This window comes from Drosophila persimilis, unplaced genomic scaffold, assembly GCF_003286085.1.
Source record: "Drosophila persimilis strain 14011-0111.01,24,50 unplaced genomic scaffold, DperRS2 tig00000000-arrow-pilon, whole genome shotgun sequence".
Lineage (NCBI taxonomy): Eukaryota > Metazoa > Arthropoda > Insecta > Diptera > Drosophilidae > Drosophila > Drosophila persimilis.
In genome coordinates, this window is record NW_020825288.1 from 9,042,056 (window position 1) to 9,061,490 (window position 19,435).

At 49.7% G+C, this 19,435-nt stretch overlaps 2 protein-coding genes across 2 annotated transcripts in view; one reads left to right on the forward strand and one right to left on the reverse strand.

The window, feature by feature from the left end:
• LOC6587406 (DNA repair protein RAD51 homolog 3) overlaps positions 1–19,435 on the forward strand; it is a 62,417-nt gene that overhangs the window by 5,829 nt on the left and 37,153 nt on the right. The gene's annotated exons all lie outside the window — the stretch shown is intronic.
• On the reverse strand, positions 5–18,047 carry LOC6587390 (protein serrate; the record flags this gene model as incomplete). Its single annotated transcript, XM_026984262.1, has 14 exons — positions 5–1,324; positions 1,385–1,992; positions 2,060–2,431; positions 3,592–3,687; positions 3,759–3,947; positions 4,124–4,867; positions 5,928–6,168; positions 6,266–6,441; positions 6,599–6,732; positions 8,605–8,920; positions 9,281–9,335; positions 13,228–13,415; positions 14,054–14,171; positions 17,910–18,047. Coding segments are annotated over 14 exons (4,128 nt in total), but the record flags the coding sequence as incomplete, so codon positions are not given.

Genomic DNA, 19,435 nt, shown 5'->3' on the forward strand with positions numbered 1-19,435 from the left:
TGGTTGCGGCTTGGGCTTAGATCTTACGCTCTAGGGATATCTATAGACAAAATACAATAACGGTAACTGCTAATTTACAGTATTTACAGCTTATCCTAACCATCTATCCATCGTAGACGCACCCATGAGAACTACATATGTACAGAACTACGAGCATGGTATCGCTTTAATGTTTAATGAATGTATAGTAAATGCGCGTCTGGGTTACACTAAATATCACACTGTGTAGGATGTTGCTTAGCGAAGAGAAGAGTTTTCCGGAATTACACTAACCGTAGAGCGGCACTAACTAACTAACTAACGAACTAGCTCACTAACTAACTAACTAATTGGGCCTCTGCAAGGACACACAACTCTGTGGGAGCACTTCCTGAACCTAACTTTGTTAAATCATCCACTCTCGCCACTCCACTCCTCATACTCGTATCAGTTGTCAGAGCACCCCCTAGGACTTATTTGCTATTGCAATTACACTACTAATGCACTTGGAAATCGCGCCCGTGCTGTGGCAATTGGAACTTTTTAGCGGGGTCTGGGCGGTTGGTGAGATCACGGCGCAGAGCCGGCCCCGCTAGACCATCACAGTGGTTAGGACATCGACGCCATCGTCGCAGGCTGGCGGCGGCAGCGACTTGCAGTTGATCGATCGCTTGCCAAAGTCCTTGCGCGGACTGTCCAGCGACCCCACCGTATTCTTCTTCATGTCCAGGTTCTGTGTCTTGTGCAGTAGTATCTGGGAGCCGCGCTTGTGCGCCTGCTTCAGACCCGTGCTGGAGTCCAGTTCTCGCTCGAAATCGCAGGGCGGAAACAGCGGCTGGGAGCGATGCAGAGCCGAACTGCTGGCCGCCGTGGCTGCCAGCTCTGGTGCGGGATTGAGGCTCAGTTCCATGCCCGTGGTGGACCTCAGGGAGCTGGTGCTGCCCTTGATGGGATTCGTATATCGGCGCAGGTTCTCCTCGTTCTGCAGATTGTTGGACTTCTCCTCCTCGTGGCGCAGGGCATCCAGGGACGGGGTCAGGTTCATGCCCGAACTGCTGCGATAGGCCAGGCGCTGCTTCCAGTAGAGGCTAATGAATATGGAGAATCCCACGAGGACAATGAAGACGCCACACAGCACGCCAATGAGCAGGCTGTGGCCCGATCCATCGGCCACTCGAGCCGTCTCCAGTTTGACCTCCAGAATGGAGGTGAGAGCCGCCAGCTTGGCGTGCTGCAGCTCGAGCTCCTTGCGCCGCTGGATGCCATTCAACTGTCGCGAGCTGAGCAGCTCCCCCAACAGGGCCACGGCCACCGGCAGCTGTGGATCATTCAGTTTGCTGGAGGACTGCAATGAATCGAAAGTTATAGTACTCCTAGAAATAATGGTACTGTGTCTACCACTTACCACTGTCAGTTCGACGGTGTCATTGGAGCCGCTCTTGAGATCGCACAGCACCATGAGCAGGCCTGGCTCCTGGCTGGGGGCGCTGGGGGGCTGCTTGACCAGCTGCGCTGCCAGCAGCACACGCACCAGCGAGCACAGGCCCTCCACCGAGGCGCCCCTGCCCACCCGCTCGAGGTCGAGGAGGATGGTGAGTCGTGCACAGTTCTCGTTGACCAGCGCCTGGTTGGGCCAGCAGCTGGCCTTCGCCGGCAGACTGGGGGGAGCGACACGCCTCGATGGCTCCAGGGCCCGGCAATCGCCGCGCACGTTGCAAGGTGGCGATAGGCAGGTCTCGCTCAAAGCCGGCACACACACCTCGTGCTGCTTGCAGACACCCGACAGATTCGACGACTTCGAGAGGGGATCCAGCTTGTAGCAGTTGGGCAGCCCGCACCAGAGATTGGTGCAGCGCGAGGTTCCATTCTCGCAGACGCAGGCATTGCAGTGCTCATCGTCATCGCTGCGACCGGACAGAGCAGTGTCCAGCCAGTTCTGGCTCTGATTGAGAGCCGCATAGGGGGAGATGGTGTTGCTGGCATTCAAACAGGCAGACTTTGGATCGGATAGCACTATGGAAAAATAAACCGAGATTACAGAAATCATTCTGCCAGCATAGGTCCAAGATCTCTCTCTTACATATCTCACAGCGCAGTCCATGGCGACCTGGTGGACAGATGCAGCTGTAGCCGCCAATCCCGTCGATGCAGGTGGCCCCACCCTGGCAGGGCTGTGGCGAGCACTCGTTCACGTTGATGCGGCAGTCGGGCCCGGAGAAGCCCTGGGCGCACAGGCAGCGAAACCAGCCCGCTCCGGACTCGCAGGTTCCGCCGTTGTGGCACGGCTGGCCGCGGCACTGATCGATGGACTCGGCGCAGAACAGGCCCGTCCAGCCGGGGGCACAGCGGCAGTGCGGCTGCAAGGCCTTGTCCGGCGCCCCAGGCATGCAGGTTCCTCCGTTTTGGCACTGCCCGGCATAGCACCCGGTGGCCCGCTCCGAGCAGCGCTTGCCTGCAGGGGGAAACGAAACCAAACGAAACGAAACGAAAGACTTAGGCAACGAACTGTGGGATTTTTGTGTTCGCGTTGGAAAGGAGGAGAGAGGATTGCCATGACCCAGCCAAGCCATGGCTTGAACTAATTGAAAAAGTAAAAGTGTGCTGACATAGATCGATGTGGAGTCATATCTCCTGTGTCTCTATCTGTATCTGTATCTGTATCTGTATCTAAATTGTAGCCGAATCTATTTTCAATTTCTATATCTGAATCTCTGTATCTGTGACAAAAAAGCGAAACGCGTGAAATATGCAAATCGCAAATTAAAAACAAACATAAATCATTGCCGAGGCTTGGCTTTGCCTTTGCCTTTGGCTTTTGGCTACATTTTACCCCCCATAGGTGCTGGTCTGGTCTGGTCTGGTCTGGTCTGGTCTGGGGCTCTGCCACATGTGGCAAATACTACAATCGCAAGCGACTGCGACTGCGACTAACGCGCTCTCGTACTCGTACTCGTACTCGTACTGGTACTTTTTCCAGCTCTAAACCGAAGCTCAGCTCAGCCGCGCATTCGCTTCAATTTGAAGCCGTAATGACTGCCAACTTTCAATGTTCAAATAAATGCGACCGACTCGATCAGCGGCCGTGTGTGAGTGAGCTCTTAACGTGGCCGACTCTCTCGTCTCTCGCGCCCATTTAGAGCCCCCCAAGCGTTGATAATGCGCCTGCCAGCCAGCCAGCCAGTCAGCCAGTCGGCTTATAGCAGGTTTTAATGCTCTAACTAAAAAGAGTACGTTCCAACAGTCGAAAGGCAGGCAATCGACAGCTAATGTTCGAGGCCATTCAAGAGCATCCACACTTCAACTTTCAGAACGACTCTCACTGGCTTCTGGCAGGACTACTTTCGATAATCTGCACCTCTGATTTTGTTCACACAATTTCAACTTTTGCCCCCCCAAGGGTATGCGACTCTTCGGCATGGGAAGCAAGGAAGGAAGGAAGACCTAACACATCAGATCACATCCCATTCCAGGCAGCGGCCTGCACTTGTTGCAACGCTTTGACGTTCACTTTGGCGGCCGCTTAAAGCGCACCCCCTCGTCTTGAGACGAAGACGCAGCTCAACTCAACTCAACTTCACTCCACTCGACGCGACTCGACGCGACTCGACTCACCTGTCCAACCCGACATGCACTCGCATGTAAAGTCGCCGTCACCGTCAAGGCAAATTCCGCCATTTCGACAAGGATTCGGCGAGCATTCGTTGAGATCTGCAGAAAGTTAATGAGTTTGCTGTTTGTGCCGTTTCGCCGTCTCTCCCGCCGCCGGGTAGATTACTCACTGTGCTCGCAGAAGGTGCCGGTGTGGCCCACATGACATTTGCAGAAGGTGCCCACGTCGCTCATCTCGCAGCTGCCATGACCGCTGCAGGGCAGCCCGCTCGGTGTCGTCATGGTCGTTGTCGTGGTCGTTGTCCCCGCTGCTGCTGCTGTCCCTGTCGCTATGCTGCTGACATTGGCAAAGCAGCCCTCTGTTGAGAAGACATGATTAGGCTTATTATTGTAGAGCTGCGGCTAGGATCAGGGAATTTCTCGGCAAAAAGCGCGCCCAAGACAGGATTGATGGGCTTAATGACGTCTTCATGGGGACGAGAATCGGTTCCCATGCCCAAGAGGAAGACCTCCTCTAGGTCTATGCTGTACTCACCGTTGCAGGGCGGCTGCGAGCAGAGTGGACGCAACTGCTCGCAGTGCTTGCCAGCGCGATCCGGCGGACAGTGGCAGTAGTAGCTGCCGGGCGTGTTCAGGCATCGTCCTTGGAGGCAGGGCGACGGCGTGCAGTGGTCCTTGGCCTCCTCGCAGAGCGAGCCCGAGTATCCCAGCGGACAGATGCAGTTGAATTTTCCAATCATGTCCACGCACTCGCCGCCGTTGCGGCACGGCGAGGTGGCACACTCGTCGATGTCCGTCTCACAGTCGCGTCCCGTGTAGCCGGGGCCGCAGGCGCACCGGTAGTCGTTCACCAGATCAATGCAGCTGGCACCGTTCTTGCACTGGCCCACGCAATCGTCAAGGTTCTCGGCACACGTGGCACCGCCCCAGCCCTCCAGGCACTGGCACGAAAAGGAGCCGGGCTCGTTGATGCATTCGCGGGCATTGATGCAGGGCCCAATCGTGGAGGCTGCATTCGAGGCGGCCACCGCACTGGTCAGCGCCGCCAGCAGAGCAGCCGAGCTGCTCAGATTGCTCCCAATGGCGGCGCTGGCCATGGTGGTGGTCAGCAGTGTGTTGGCCGAGACGGCCTGGGCCGCATGGGGAACCTCGCATTCGTTCACGTCCACCTGGCAGACATCGCCGCGCCACTCGGGCGGGCATTCGCAGCGAAAGCCACCGATTAGATCGACGCAAGTGCCACCATGCTCGCAGGGACCTCCGGCGCATTCGTCGATATCTGGGAACAGAGAAAAAAGAGAGGCAAACAGAGAGATTGGTTAAGTGCCATCCCCAGCTGAAGTGCAAATGTGTTGATTTTGTTGTTGAAGATGCTGCGGTGCCCACCATCGAGCAGGTGGTTCAGATCGGAGCCAGAGGCCCGACTTAAGCCCAAGCTCCAGACCGAGTCATTGAACTGACGTGCGGATTGGTAAGAGTGTATATATGGCCTATAAGTATTGGTAGCCAGCGTCTGCGTGCCTGGCTTATCGGTTCCCTGAAATCGTTGGCTGGACGCTTCCTTCTTCTCATGCTTGGCTCAGCTGCTGCGGCTGCTGCACGCAACTCATTTGTTTGTTTTGTGGTAGGACTGATAAGAAGCGCCCCCAAAAAAGTTCTGACCCTTGGCATGCCATTAGCAAGGAATTCCCCATCTCGTTGGGAATTTAAGGTAAACTTTAAACTTTAATTAGTGCTTAAGAAATATAAAATTTAATTAGGCCAGTGCAAGGCGAAAGGCCACAAAAGGTGGGGTACATTCCTGCACTTCCCACGGAAAGGACTTCAATCAATTGTATGTGCCACAAATTACACGCTCGCCGACGATCATCTCCTACTACCAATAACAATTGAAAGGGCCTTAAATTACTTTGCAATCTTTCGCTTTTGGGAACGGCAACTCAATTAGCTTACAGCCTTATTGCATTGCATTGGCTGGCAAATAGTTTCTGGTGAATGTTTCCGTCGTGCTCCAATTGGAATGCAAAACCGAATCGAACCAAATTTGCAGGCCACCGTGCCACAACAGCAATCTTAATAAAAGAAACGGCAACAACAATACGAGTACTGACCGCCTGTGCGTGCTACGTTTCATTTCATTTCATTTCATTTCGCTACAGTCAAATGCGTGTGTGCTCAATTGCATGATCGAGCGGCAACAGCAGCAGCAGCAGCCGTGGCAGCAGCAACTAGCTTTGGCAACCTCTTGGCCAGCAAGAGGAGCACCAGCTGGAGCTGTTTGCTGTGGCTGTTGCTGTGGCTAATCGCGTGCTGCAGAATAAAATTAAATCAAAACTCACTTATTTCGCATGTCGGTCCCGTCCAGCCGGCCGCACAGCCGCAAGTAAACTCCGCGGCCAGAGGCGTCAGTGGCAGGCCTGGGGAGGAGCCCAGGGCACCGCCGTTGCTGCTGCCATTCTGCGACTCCTGGCGCAGATTGGCCAGGCTCCGTATTGAATTGCGACGGCTTATCGGCTTGCCCATGGAAGTGCTCATGCCACGCATGATGCGATACACTGGCGGTCGCGTTGCATTCATCGGCTGCTAGTATTCGTAGAGAGAGAGCGAGGATAGACAGGCGGCGGGATATTAAATTATTTTATGGCACTGCGAAAATGTCTATAAATTGAGGGCTTACCTTGAGCGTACATGTGCCGCCATTGCGGCAGGGCTGTGTGGCACACGGATGCTCCACAATCTCGCACTGCTCGCCCGAGAGGCCCTCGGCACATGTGCAGCGATACTGATCCGGTGCTGTGTTCTCGCAGGTGCCGCCATGATTGCAGGGTTCATGGGTGCCGCAGTAATTTAAATCTGTCGAGAGCAGAGCGAAAACTATGAAATATGTTCGGCCACGCTGTCCGGCCACAGCCCCGATATTATCGATGATGCTGATGCCTCCCATTCCCAGCCAGCTTCGGCCAGCATCGGCCAGATGTGCCTGGTAATTGCTTGGAGAGAGGTCACTTACCTTGATCGCACAGTATGCCACCCCAATTGGTGTCGCAGACGCACTTCCAGGCGCTGCCATTGCAGGAGCCATGCTTGCAGCCGGGATAGACCATGCACTCGTTGCACAACGGGCCCCGCCAGCCGGGTCGGCATCTGTGATCAGCGTCCAAGGAGGAGCCACAAAAAGGAAAAGAAGATGTGGAAAACGTTGATGATGAGTTGGGGCTGGGGTTGGGCACTAATTGAGCGTAGAGAACCCTAATGGGTTGGCCTAATTGGAAGGGAAGCAGGGGATTGGTCTTCTGGGGGGGTTATCCATAAAGGTTCAATCCGTATCTTGGGAAAACATTCGCCCCATCATTCATTTTTCGCAGACATTTCAATTTGGCCTGGGAACGCATTTGGCCAAAACCACCACCGAATTGGGTCACTTTGATCTTTGGCCTTGATGCATCAAATGCTAAAGTGGCCGACTAGTGGCTGCTGCCACTTCTACAATTGCTGTTCCTGGTGCGGCTCCTTCTGCTCCTAAGATTTTATCGCCGCAACACGCCAAAGTGCAGAGGGATCAAAGTTAAATTGCCCGGCCATCCAGTTATCGCCGCCAGCCGCCAACCAAGGTGCTAACTCTACAAGCTCCGGGCATGACGTTGCCGGCGATAGGACAGTCGCCAGGCATGGGCCTCAGACTCCCAGTCTCCCGGCCTCCCAGTCTCCCGGCCCAACCGACAGTCGACAGTCGACAGTCGACATCGTTGTTCGATGTCCATAATTTATGATTTCATTAAAACAGCAGCCTGTTGTTATCTGTAAACGAATCTATTGCAAGCTCTGTCTGTGGCCGCTCCGCTTCGACCTGGCTCGCAAATGGGCCAGCAACGTGCAAACAGCAAAGTAATTTTTCTTCTGGCTTATAATTGTTCCGCCAGAGAGCGGAAATCTCTGCGAGCAGATGCCTTGGACAGGCTCTTTTCTTTGATGGTTTCTAGGCCACACTAATTATTGCTATTTAGAATCGGCACAGACACAGACACAGCCGCAGTTTGAGCCAGGACCAATGCCAGGGCCAGGGGAGCGCATCATGATGCCAGCCAAGAAATGCAATCATGGCCGCTGGCTCACGTATTCTGTGTTACGCTGGAACATTAACAACGGCAACAACAGCACTCCTGCTGCAGGAACAACCGAGGCACAAACGTTTTTTCGTGCCACAGCCGCCTGTGGATGTGGCTGCGGCTGTGGCTGTGGCTGCGGCTGTGGCTGTGGCTCTATGTTGCAGCCGTCTGTGCATGACCATTCCATGGGGCGGGCAGAAGGAGACGATCAGCATTGGCCATCGTGCGGGCGTTTGATTAGACTGAACTTGAGCACTGCTCCCCAGAGCTGGGACTCTGGCTCTTGATTGCAGATTATATAGTTGGTTACAACTTTATAGCACTAACACTAGCCGCAAGGCTATTCGGGTTATCTCCCGATGGGCAGTTCCCGGGTGAGAACAATTTATTAAGGAATTGGATTCGGAATGGGAATAGGAATAGGAATGCGGAATCCGCTTCAACTGGCGATTGATTAGGAGCCCGATTAGATCCAGGTACTGTACTGTGGTCTCCCATTCGATCTGGCTGGTAGATCATTTGCATCCGTTCATCTCATGTGAGAGAAACTCTGCCAGCTATTTCACACATCCGTTGATGGCTCACAAAAACAAAAAAAAACAAGTGGCCCCCCTCCTGGAGCTATAGAACCCATTTCTCTGGCTGCCACTCTGATCACATAAAAAGAAAACCACTCTGCTCTCTTGGGGCTGGCCATTATAACAGTGTGTCGATCCCCGATCCGTCCCGGCCCCATCTGCGGTGCCTGGGCCATTAAGCGACCCCAAAGTTGTTGGCCAGATGCAAAAAGTGTCATAATCACATCGTTAAATGGGGGTTCAAGTGGAGAGTGGAGAGTGGAGAGGGGAGAGTGGAGAGCGGAGAGCGGAGTGTGTGGCATAATTACAATGTAGAAAACTTGACCACTTACTCGCATTCGCCGGGTCGATCACACTTGCCATGGACGGGATCACAGCCGGTCTTGCAGATGGCCTCCTCACAGTTGACGCCCTGCCAGCCATTGAGGCAGAGCTTCTGACCCTCTGAGCCGCAGGCATAGTGACCGAACTGATCGTCGCGCGGACGACAGAAGGTCGTGCAGGTCGTGTTGTAGTAGGTAACGGCGCATTGCACCCGGACGCGGTAGGTGATCCGAGCATTGCGGCCGATGTGGTCCAGTGTCTTCCACTCCGGCGACGGCAGTATCACGCCCGAGTATGATGTTTCTTCAATTAACCTCTCCGCATCTGCATTTTTTGTGTGTGTGTTTTTTTTTTTGTTCGGATGGTATAGGATGGCATAGGATTGGATTGGATGCATGACAATTGGTTGTTGTCGTCGTCGTCGTCGTCGTCGGATTCGGATTGGGATTCGGAGTTGTCGTCGTTGTTGGTGGCATCAACGTTGGCGTTCCAAAGCGGAGGAGTTGGCCATAGAGTGGAGAATGGAATACAGAGAATTTAGTTAGTTGTTGGCACCATTTTCAGTCTGCGGCTAACTGGCGTCGTCGTTGGCTCCTCCATTTGGCTAATTAAGCCAAATGCCCACCGGGTACCAGGCCTGCCTCGTCGACAAGCGCACAAGCCCACAATTGCCACCGCACTTACCTGGATAGGATGTGTTGTACATATCCAACGCCTGCAGTATCAGCGTAAACGACTTCTGTAATTGAACGGAGAGAAAAAGCAGAAAAAAATAACGAAATGAGTGGGGAAAATGCAACTTTAGTTTGGGGTTTTCAAGTTTGACTTTGCGTTGACGCTAATGGACAGTTTAATCTCAAGTCGCTTTCCGCCGACTGCCGCCCCAACCCCTTGCCCCATGCCCCATGCAAATGAAGACAGCGCCTCCTCAACCAGCAAACAAACAAACAGACACAAACAAAGCGATCAGACAACGGACAAACAAACAGATACAAAAACGAAAAAAAGATCCAAGCAAAAAATACTTTAATTTCACGCAGGAGAGAAGACAAAGCCAGCCACGGAGGAGCCCCCACCAAGACCAGTTCCAAGGCGGACTGGACTTTCTAAACAGCAAGATCGCCTGGCCGTGTCCATGTCGATGTCCATGGCATTGCAATTGGCCAAAGCGAAAAAACAACGAAAAATTCCATTTTATTTTGATACCCTTAATGGGGGGGATATTAGGATTTTGAGCAGAGAAAGGTGGCATCGTTGAACCCATGAATTGCTGCGGGTACATGGGTATTACTGATCAACGTTGCTGCGTTTGCAGAGGTTTTTCCTGCCTCTTTAAAGAGCATATAGATCGAAGATCGGTGTATAAAAGATCCTTCGAAGAACTGTCTGTTTCTAAAGAAAATTCTATCAAAAAGAATCGCTATAGGAATGATCTGTAGAACAGATCATAGCTGCATTTGATCAAAGTTTTATCAACTGTTCTTTAAGAGTATCTAAGCTTCGACCCTGAATGGTGTCCTGCCTTTCCAGTTTAGATTTGTTTTGTTGTCGTAGTCGTAGAAGGTTGCTCCTCCTTTGCATGGGCCCTATAAAAATTTTGTTTGTTGTAATTGCTTAGACTTGGAGCAGCCGTTGAAGATTTCTCGCTGGGCAAAAAGCAATTAAACGACGACGTTGTCTGGGATGCCGCCGCTGGATGCCAGGAAATGCTCATTTAGCAGTGGGAGGCGGCCATGGAGAGACGGAGACTGCAACTGGAGGAGGGCAGAGATCTGTTCCCATGTAATTGCCCTGGCGACGCGACACTAAATCAGTCCCAGGCAGACATTGGCTAATTGCAACAGCCAGAACAACTTGACACAGTTTGCAGATCCATCCATCCATCCATCCATCCAGCCATCCATCCATCCGTCCGCATTTGATGACACTGCCCCACCGAGAGAGGGGATCGTCTCAAATTTCAATTCAATTTCCCCACCGTCGGATACGTCGACATATCATTGCCATGCGAGTATTTTCTGTCATTTTGTGGGTCTGTTCCGGTGGCTCGAGCTAAAATCTAGCAGGCCAGCAGGAAGTTTCTCAATTGAAAATGGCGTTGAATTTGGTTTTGGATTTCATCAAAACGAGAGCCAAACACGAGCCAATAGACAGACAGATGCATGCACCGACGATTAATGGAGAGCAACAATAGTTAATATGGAAAATGGAACCCTTTCTTTTGCACAAAAATCAAGTAGCAATTATCGAGACAATCCTCAAGTTTCTCCGGATTGGCCACTGAACTGTTAACACAATGTCAAGAACCTTGTCTCAGGTCCAAAACGAAAGCACTTTTGAGTAGAGAAACAAAAGCCTCGTATTCGTAGCATTTGTGGGGGCTGCAAAATGTATTGGAAGCGAAACTCAGTTTTATTTTGGGCAGTCATTCATTCATATTGATCTCTTGAGAGGGTAAAAAAGTGGAACAAGTCCCATCCCAAAAGAGGCACCACAAATTCCACTCGAGAATGCTCAATGGCTGCGCACGCGCACTCCAAAAAGCCTCGAAAAAGCCAGTTGGAAAATATTGTCAAGTGAAACTCATTTGTTGTGGATTTTTCTGTTCGGCCTCCACAGCAGCTCCAACGTTTCAATGGAGCGGGGAGAAGAGGAGCCGAGGAGCAGGCCCTACACAAGATCTCTGGTGTTTGACAGTTACATTGAAGGCTTGATGATGTTATGATGTATGTACCTCTGCCACTACAAGTATTGTATATAGTCGCTGCTCGAGGGAACCAACTTCAGCTTCAAGTATTTCCTAAGTCATGTTTATAAGTTTTAACATGCCATTCACTCAATCATCAGTCGAAAAAAAGAAGTCATTCAATAAAAAGTGGGACAATTGTTGGTCCCCATATCGGCAGCTCCGAAAAGAGAGACAGACTCTGTTTTCTTCAGGTGATTTTTTGAAGATTTTTCATGAGTTTGTGAAAGGCTTCTTGAGGGTGCCGTCGCCCTCTCCCCCCCCTGATCGTCTGACTGTCTGTCAGTCTGTCTGTAGGCCCCAGTCCCAGCCCCAGCCCCAGTACCGTAGTATGCAGAATTTGCCACCAGCCAGGGCAAACATTTGCCAGGTTTCGTTTCGGCACCCAGTCGAAGTCGGAGTCGGAGTCGATGGAGTCCATGGGTCCACCACATGTGTGGAGCATTTGAGCGCTCAGTGCAAAAGGAAAAGCAAAAGATTAAAGCGAAACCAAAGCGAAGCGTAACGTATCGCCATCGCCATCGGCCGAGCGACAAGCGCGACAAGGTAATGTTCCCACGAAACAGGTTGTCCGCACTTCAGGCCACGACTCGCGCGGCACAGGGGCACAGTCGGAGACGCTGGTGCCGGTGGCGGTGGCGGTGGCGGTGGCGGGGGCTCGATGGCGGTGGCAGGGGCACAGAACCAGCAACAAGGCAGAGACCAAAGCCCCAAACCCAAGACGAAGACCCAGACCAAGACCCAAGACTCTGACGCATGCCCGTTCCACAGCGACTGACTCAACACCACCTCCGCGTCTCCTCGTCTCCGCGTCTCCCCGTCTCCTCCTCTCCACCAACACCACAGGGAGACCTGCCTAATGTAAACGACGGCGCATGCGCATGCCAACGTTAGCGTCAACAGCGACTGCGGCTGCGCATTCAACTGCCTTTGGCATTAGTTTTGGGCCGGGCCAAGGCGTGTAATTGTTAGCCAAGTTAGCTCCGCAAGAACACAGCAGAATAGCCAGATACTCGAACAAAACTTTAATTCAATTCCGCGACTACAAGCCACCCCAGTCAGGTTACATTTTTTACCTTAACCGAGTTAATGTCCCACACACACACAGAACAGAACAGAACAGAACGGAGTACAGATCGCTTGGGCCACGTTTATTCTGTATTCTGTATGCTGTATGCTGTGTTGGTATTTTCACAGTTCTTGTTCGCTTTATTTCTTACCATTTTGGCAGTCATAAGCCCGCATTATGCTCACTTAATTAACCGAAAGCCGCTTTGGAGCCGGCCAAGAAGTGAGGGAAAAATATAAAACATGAAACACAATTTTTAATTGCCTTTTTTCGGCTACCGACTGGAGAATCTATACAGCAGAAGGGCTATATGGTGCTGAAGATGGGGCGAGCACCGAGTAGCCGGGTGGAATGGCATAAAGATGCTCTCGAATGGTCAACAGAATTAAGCCGATTTTCACGGCAGATTATATCTCAACCGCTTGGAATTTTTGACCACAGGAAGTGCCCCAAAAGAAAGAGAGAGAGAGAAATTCTGAACACCCCCTCCTTTATAGATGATATACCCCTCGAATGTATGGATATTCTTATCACTGCAAGTCGCGGCACGGGCTGGCAGCTCATTCACATTTCTGCTGCCGGCTGGGGCTTATCGCTTCGCTCCGCTCTGGTGCTCTCCAGGCGGAACCGAGACCCGAGACCCGAGACCCGAGGTGGTACCCCTCTAACTAGACCCACAGCGAAAATGAGAGCTCGAAATAGCTCGTGCCAAAAGCGTGCGTTTGCATTTGGTTAGAGAGAACGAGCGGCAGAGAGGGGATAACGAAGCGGACCGAAACGAAGCGGAGGATAAGTACTAGACTAGACCAAACTTACCGTCCATCGAAATGTAAAGGGTAACACAATGGCTCCCACACCCGGATCGCTGAGCACAAAGCTGGAGCCGCCCAGTATCTTGGTGGTGGAGTTGCCAAACGAGCAGCCCGTCGATATGCTGGCACCCTGCTCCGTGGTCTGGTACTCCTTCAGGCACAGCCGGAATGCCGTTGTGCATGGTGAGCAGCCTGCAAGAGGAAGAACATTGGTTCATGCTTTATCATATGCTCGTCGTAAGTACTATATAGAGTCGTGTAGATGTACATATGTACAAAGTTCGTTGTCGGAGATTGCATAATTACTCTGAATTAAAAACAAAAAAATATGAAACAAAAGAATGCAAATTCTGATAGAAGCGAGGCAAAAGACCTTGACCGCCTCTTTTTTTTTGGGACAGATAAGCATTATACTCCATGTATTAGAATGAAGATAGCATTTAAGGAATGAAGTAATACTCGTAAAGAATGTAGAACTGTTCTGGTTTTACTTTCTGTGGGATGTTTTAGCAAAAATATGATCTGTATTTGAAGATCTCTAAAGAGTAACGGACTACAGAGGAGGTAATAAAAAATATGGAGGTGAAACCTCAACAAAACCCGAATGAATTATTCTATATGTTGTGCAATTTTGTTATGGGAAATTGAAGTAAAGTTAAGGAAGGATAAATCCATAAAAATGGTTAAGAAAATGCATTGAAAATTCCCCAGAAAGCAATCAACATTTTGTAAGAAATTTTCGGAGAAAGTAAAAGCTCTTTAATCTTTAATAATTAAGACAAAATATACTTTCAGTTAAAGAATTTCTTTTATTCAGATCTCAAACTTACCCGTCGTTTTGGTGGCCCTCAGTTCTGGGGGCATGCCGCAGCAGTAGCCGCTCAGCAGATGGCTGTTGGTATTTGAGATTTCTAATATTTCCAGCTCAAAGTTACCAGCTGCGGATATCTGTAAGACAGAGAGAAGAAACATGATTATCGAATGGTCACAGAAGGGAAACAAGACTATCGAATCGCTGGTACATCATCGGGTTGGGGTTCGAGTTCGGAAACAAGCGAACAAATCCAATCCCCAAATCGTTCGAATCAATCATGGCCTAAAATAGATGAATCCCAGAGGCATTCCCAGCTGGATTTCCTCCCCCCCAAACTCCAAACACCAACACCAACTCTGTAAATCGAATAATATGCTCAACACTTTATGGATCTGATCGGATCGTATCGCCGGGGCTGGGGCTCTAAAAAGCTAATAAGCCACCTAGGGCGCTCTGATTGGGCTCCGCGGTAGAGGTTTTAATTAAAAACACAAAAAATGGTATGGCAGGGGGGGGGTGGGGGGAAATACTACTCGAGTACAAGAGGTGAAAATCAGAAATAGACATTGGAGTTTTTGGATAGGCAAATGAAAGGAGCGTTTTGATAAATCTAGCAGCAAATGAAACACGAAAATAATGAGAAATATTTTCCAAACACAAAAGCCCCGCTTAACTGTACTGAAGACTGGACTGGAGTGGAGTGGAGTGGAGTGTGGACCAATCCAGCATTTCGGCTCACTTAATCAAACGAGATATCCAACAGTTTGTATAATTTAGCATGCCTTTGTCTGCCGTCAGCAGGGGCAATGGGACGGGAGGAAGCCGTTTGGCAGAGAGAGGACCTGAATATTGCAGGGGAAATTGTGGTGCTCTGGCCACAAATCCAAAGCCTATCGATACGAGCATTTGCCATAAAATTAATAACACATTAGATCGGTGCGGCACTCGCACGGGCTCCAAGACGCTTCTGATAAATGACGCATAAAGTTTAACTATTCTCAGGCAAATCGCTTATCATAATTTAGCCGCCAAGAACTCCTAGGAACTGGCCAAGTGGAAGCTGCTGCATCGTCCCATCGAATCTGGAAGCTGCCTCCGCCTCCGAACATCAACATTGTATTTTTAAGGCCTCTCCCGAGAGGCCTCTGCTTCTGCTTCTGCTTCGTGGAAAATATGCTAATGAAAACTTTTAGGCCTGGACTTCTGGCTTTTATGGTTTCATATTTCAGTAAATTTATTGTCATTGGCTTTGGTAGCTGGCAGTGTTGATAAGTTTATTAGAAATAAATTGCAATTTAGCCATGCGGCCGGCCCGGCTAACGGCATTAGCCAGTTTAGTTCGAGCCAAAGTCGTCGCCGTTGCCATAGTCGTAGCCGTAGCCGTAGCCTGCACCTGCACCTGTGCACCTTGTGCCTCAAAAACAACACAAAAAACCGAAACTTCTTCCAGCTCGGAGCTCCCAGCTCCATCTTGCGGCTCCATCTCGAAGTTGATGTGGCCGGCCAGCCGCATGCATTGTTGATCATGCCATAGATCAATCAAATGCAACTGGTTGCTCCTCTAAACCCTCCTGCTCTACCTCTACCTCTGCTCTGCCTGTTCTTTGGTTTCTTTTAGCGTTTTCATGTGAGATTTCCTTTTGTTTGGCCAAGACACCGACTCCGACTCCGACTCTGGGGCTGATTGGATTCTTGATCGAGAGATCTGTTGGCCGGTGAACCGGTTTCAGGCCTGCTTACTATTTATTTATCACATTTCTTTTGGGAACTCTTCATTCATGAGGCAAGTGCAGCTGCTTCTGCTTCTTGGGCTCTGGGCCCTGGATGCATCCGCTAATATTCGAGACAAACTTTTGACGTAATCAATTCGATTAGATAAAGCCCCTCCATGGCCCCCGAAAATGCTTAAGGAATTAGTGATGCGGCGCCACATGTAAACAGGTCGCTTAATGAAGCCGCCAGACGAAATTGATGTGAAATTAAATGAAATTTTAATTAAACCTGCAGTTGCCCAAGAAACGGAACGTTTTGTTGGCCATAAATGCGATCGAATCGACGTATCCACGGGGACCAGCATCCAGCATCGTGGGAGCTCATTTTGCCAACTCATTTGCCTCGAGACGACTGCCTTTCGAATGTGGCGGGGGCAGGGGCATGTGGCTTTTGGTTATTTTTCACATTTCTGATTTCGCATCTTTTGGGATCTGCCGCTCAGTTCGTTTAATACGCAGCTTATGATCAATAAATGTCAGCTCAAATGAGAGAGATCCTCTGGCGAAGTTCATACCAAAAAAATAAAAAAAAACTGGGCTAATTCGACTTGACGTGGGCTGATCAGAGTGGATCTTTACGAGTAGCTGAAGGCAGCTCTAAAGCATTTCCTTGGAAGTGAACCATTAATCGCCGCTACAAAATACTTATTTAACTTTTATTTACTTCATTAACAACTAAATAGTTGCAGCGGCAGTCCACGGTACACAGTCCGCCTCTGACCGCCGACCATTTAGGCATCCATTTCTCATTTGTCGGAGGGACGGACGGACGGACGGACGGCGCTGCCGGCGACTTTTATCGCCTCGCTTACCCTAAATCAATGCACTCAATCCCCCCCAGATTCAGCCTGCTCCTGGCCTGCTCTGCTCTGGCGGCAGATAAATGTGTGTAATCAATTTGATTGCCCCAAAGTCTTGCATGCCCCATACCCATACCCAGACCCATGCCTTGCTATTGAGTCTGGCTCTGATGGGAGATCTCTCTCTCTTCTTGGATTCTAATGTCCGACTCTTGGGCTGGTTCTCGCGATCGCCTGCGTATTAATCAAATTGTTGTTTGTGTTTATGGTGTGTCCGTCTTCCTCCGTTGCCTGCCCAGCTCTCCTCGTGCCCCCTGCAACAGCGATTAATTTTTATGTATTTTTGAACCGTTCGTTGGCTGCCGTTGGCCTCTCTATCGCATATCGTTGCTATATACCTCTCTGTACCTCTGTGCCTCTTTGCCTGTTTAATTGCCGCTCGGGCCGCTGGGCTTGGGGCCTCTCCGCTGGCATCTCAATACATGTTTAGGCACTTTGTGTAACACTTTATGGCGGCTACACCCCAAATACTCCAAGCTATGCCCCCGGACTACCGTCGCGGACGGTCAACCTGGTGTGGGAACCATCACGGAAAGATGGTTTTGAAAGATAGCTCGTCCCACTAATCGGCTGGATCGGTTTCAAAAAGGGTCCTCGGAATTCTTAGTCATTTCTCATTTGTTTAAAGTGGGGAAATGTCTTTATTGTTTATGTCTAATTTTCTGATGAAATCTTTCAGAATGTTGAACTTTTAAAGTTCCAAGGCAATCAGGAATAAATTTGATTAGAATCGGACTATAAATTATACAGTATTATGCACAGCTGCCATGGCAAAGATCAATTCCGAGTGTTTGTGGGAAAATTCATTTTATTACGAAATATATTTCTAATATTCATTTTTTGTGTGGAATAAATTCTTTAAAGTTGACTTTTATGTTGTTTAAAAACTGATCTATTCCTTTCATATCCTTTTAGATATTTTGCACAATATTTAAATAATATTTTATCACCGCCAGCCCCTTGGCAATCTGTAAGCCTTGCCTCTATAAAAAAAGCGATCCCTATTAAACACTGAAACCCGTCTGCATTTAAAATTGATAAATCACTGAATTGGTATTAACCCAAATCATCATTATTTACGTCCCCCATCATAATTCCGGAGCTGTGGGCCTTTGGCCATTTGGGAATTCAGCAAAAAGTTGAATCAACTTTGCTTTCGAACACCCGCATATATTTCGCTTTAAGGCTTATAGCTTTTCGAATTGTTTGCTCTGTTTTTCTGGGGTTTGTTTTGGCTTACCTTATGGACTAACAATATTAAAATTAAAGCAATTAAGTTGCAGGCAGACTTTAATGATCGACAATCGCTGATGGTCGATGGCAGAGCCGAGAATTCCCTTTGCCTGGGCCTCTGTCTCTGCCTCTGTCTCTGTCTCTGCGTCGTTGTTGTTGTTGTTGTTGTTGTTGTCGTCGACATTCTCAGGCTGTCTGTGGATGCTGCTGCTGCTGCTGATTCTTCTGCCAATGATGTGGCAGATGATGATGGCTGCGATGCTGTTGATTTTCGCCGAAAATGTTTCCTAAACATTGTGTACATTCTGTGGGCGGTTCGCGAGCGTGATGCTGGTTTCGACCGATTTCTCGACAATCTCGATGGGGGGGAGGGGGGATTGTTTGCACAACGAATGTAAATCGGAGTTGGTTCTTTAATTAGCCCATATATGGAGATTTCTTTTGTTGCTATTGCTGTTGGTTGGTTTCTTTGCTCTTGTCTAATTTTCAATTTGTGCACAGAAATTTCAATTTGTTTTCGCCGCTGTTTGTGGAGGCAATGGATTCCAAGTATTTTGTATCATTTTCTTCACGTTTTTTTTCCGCCGTTGGGTGTGTTTTGTTTTGTTTTGTTAATGTTGTTATCACAAATTATTTTTTATTATTATTTATATGTACTCGTACTCGTACATCGTTTGTATGGGTTTTCGTTTAGTATATTTTCATTTGTTTTGCATAAACTTGCCACTTGATAGGAGATGTTTTATTGCTGTTGTTGTTGTGGCTTGGATGTTGCTGTAACAAAATAATTGTTGAACGAAATGGAATTGAAACGGGCTGCCAAGTGCTGCTGGTGGTGCAAATCTATTTCAATGCATTTGACGCATGCATCATCAACGCTAATTGACACGCAGTTTGCTGTTGTTGCTGCTGCTGCAACCGCAAATCGGCAGCAACAAGTGGCACCGCCATCTGAAGCCGGCTGCAACCGCAGCAACATTTACTTTTGCCAGGGCAAGCCGCAAAAAGCGGCAGCAACGTGCAGCAAATGCAAATGCAATTCAATTTATGTTAATTTAACGCTGTTGTTGCTGTTGTTGCTGCTGTTGCACTGCCTGTTGCTGGCTGCCTCTGGCGATGGCTGTTGCTGTTGCTGCCTCTTCGGGCTCTGCATTTGCCTTTGCTGGTGGAATGGAGCCGTGTCTTTGGCCACAAAACAATTTGCATCTTGTGCGCATATTAATTTACAGATATTTTCACTCTTGCCCACATTACTCATTCTTCACTCTCCTTGGGGCAGCCTTTTGGCTGCTTTGCCTCCCCTGAGGCGCCCCATGAATCCTCGGGATCCTCTGGCGGATGATGGCCGGGTGTTAATTGCCCATTTAATTAAGTAATTTGCTTGAGGCCTTCTCCTCTCAGAGCCCCATCCCCGCCACGGAGCGGAAGTCGTTGACTTTGAATCGAAACTCAGATGCTGCCACTGCCGCTGCGGTTGTGGCTGCTGCTATAAGGCATGACCGGAAGTGGCTTTTGCAAGTGGATGGATGCTGC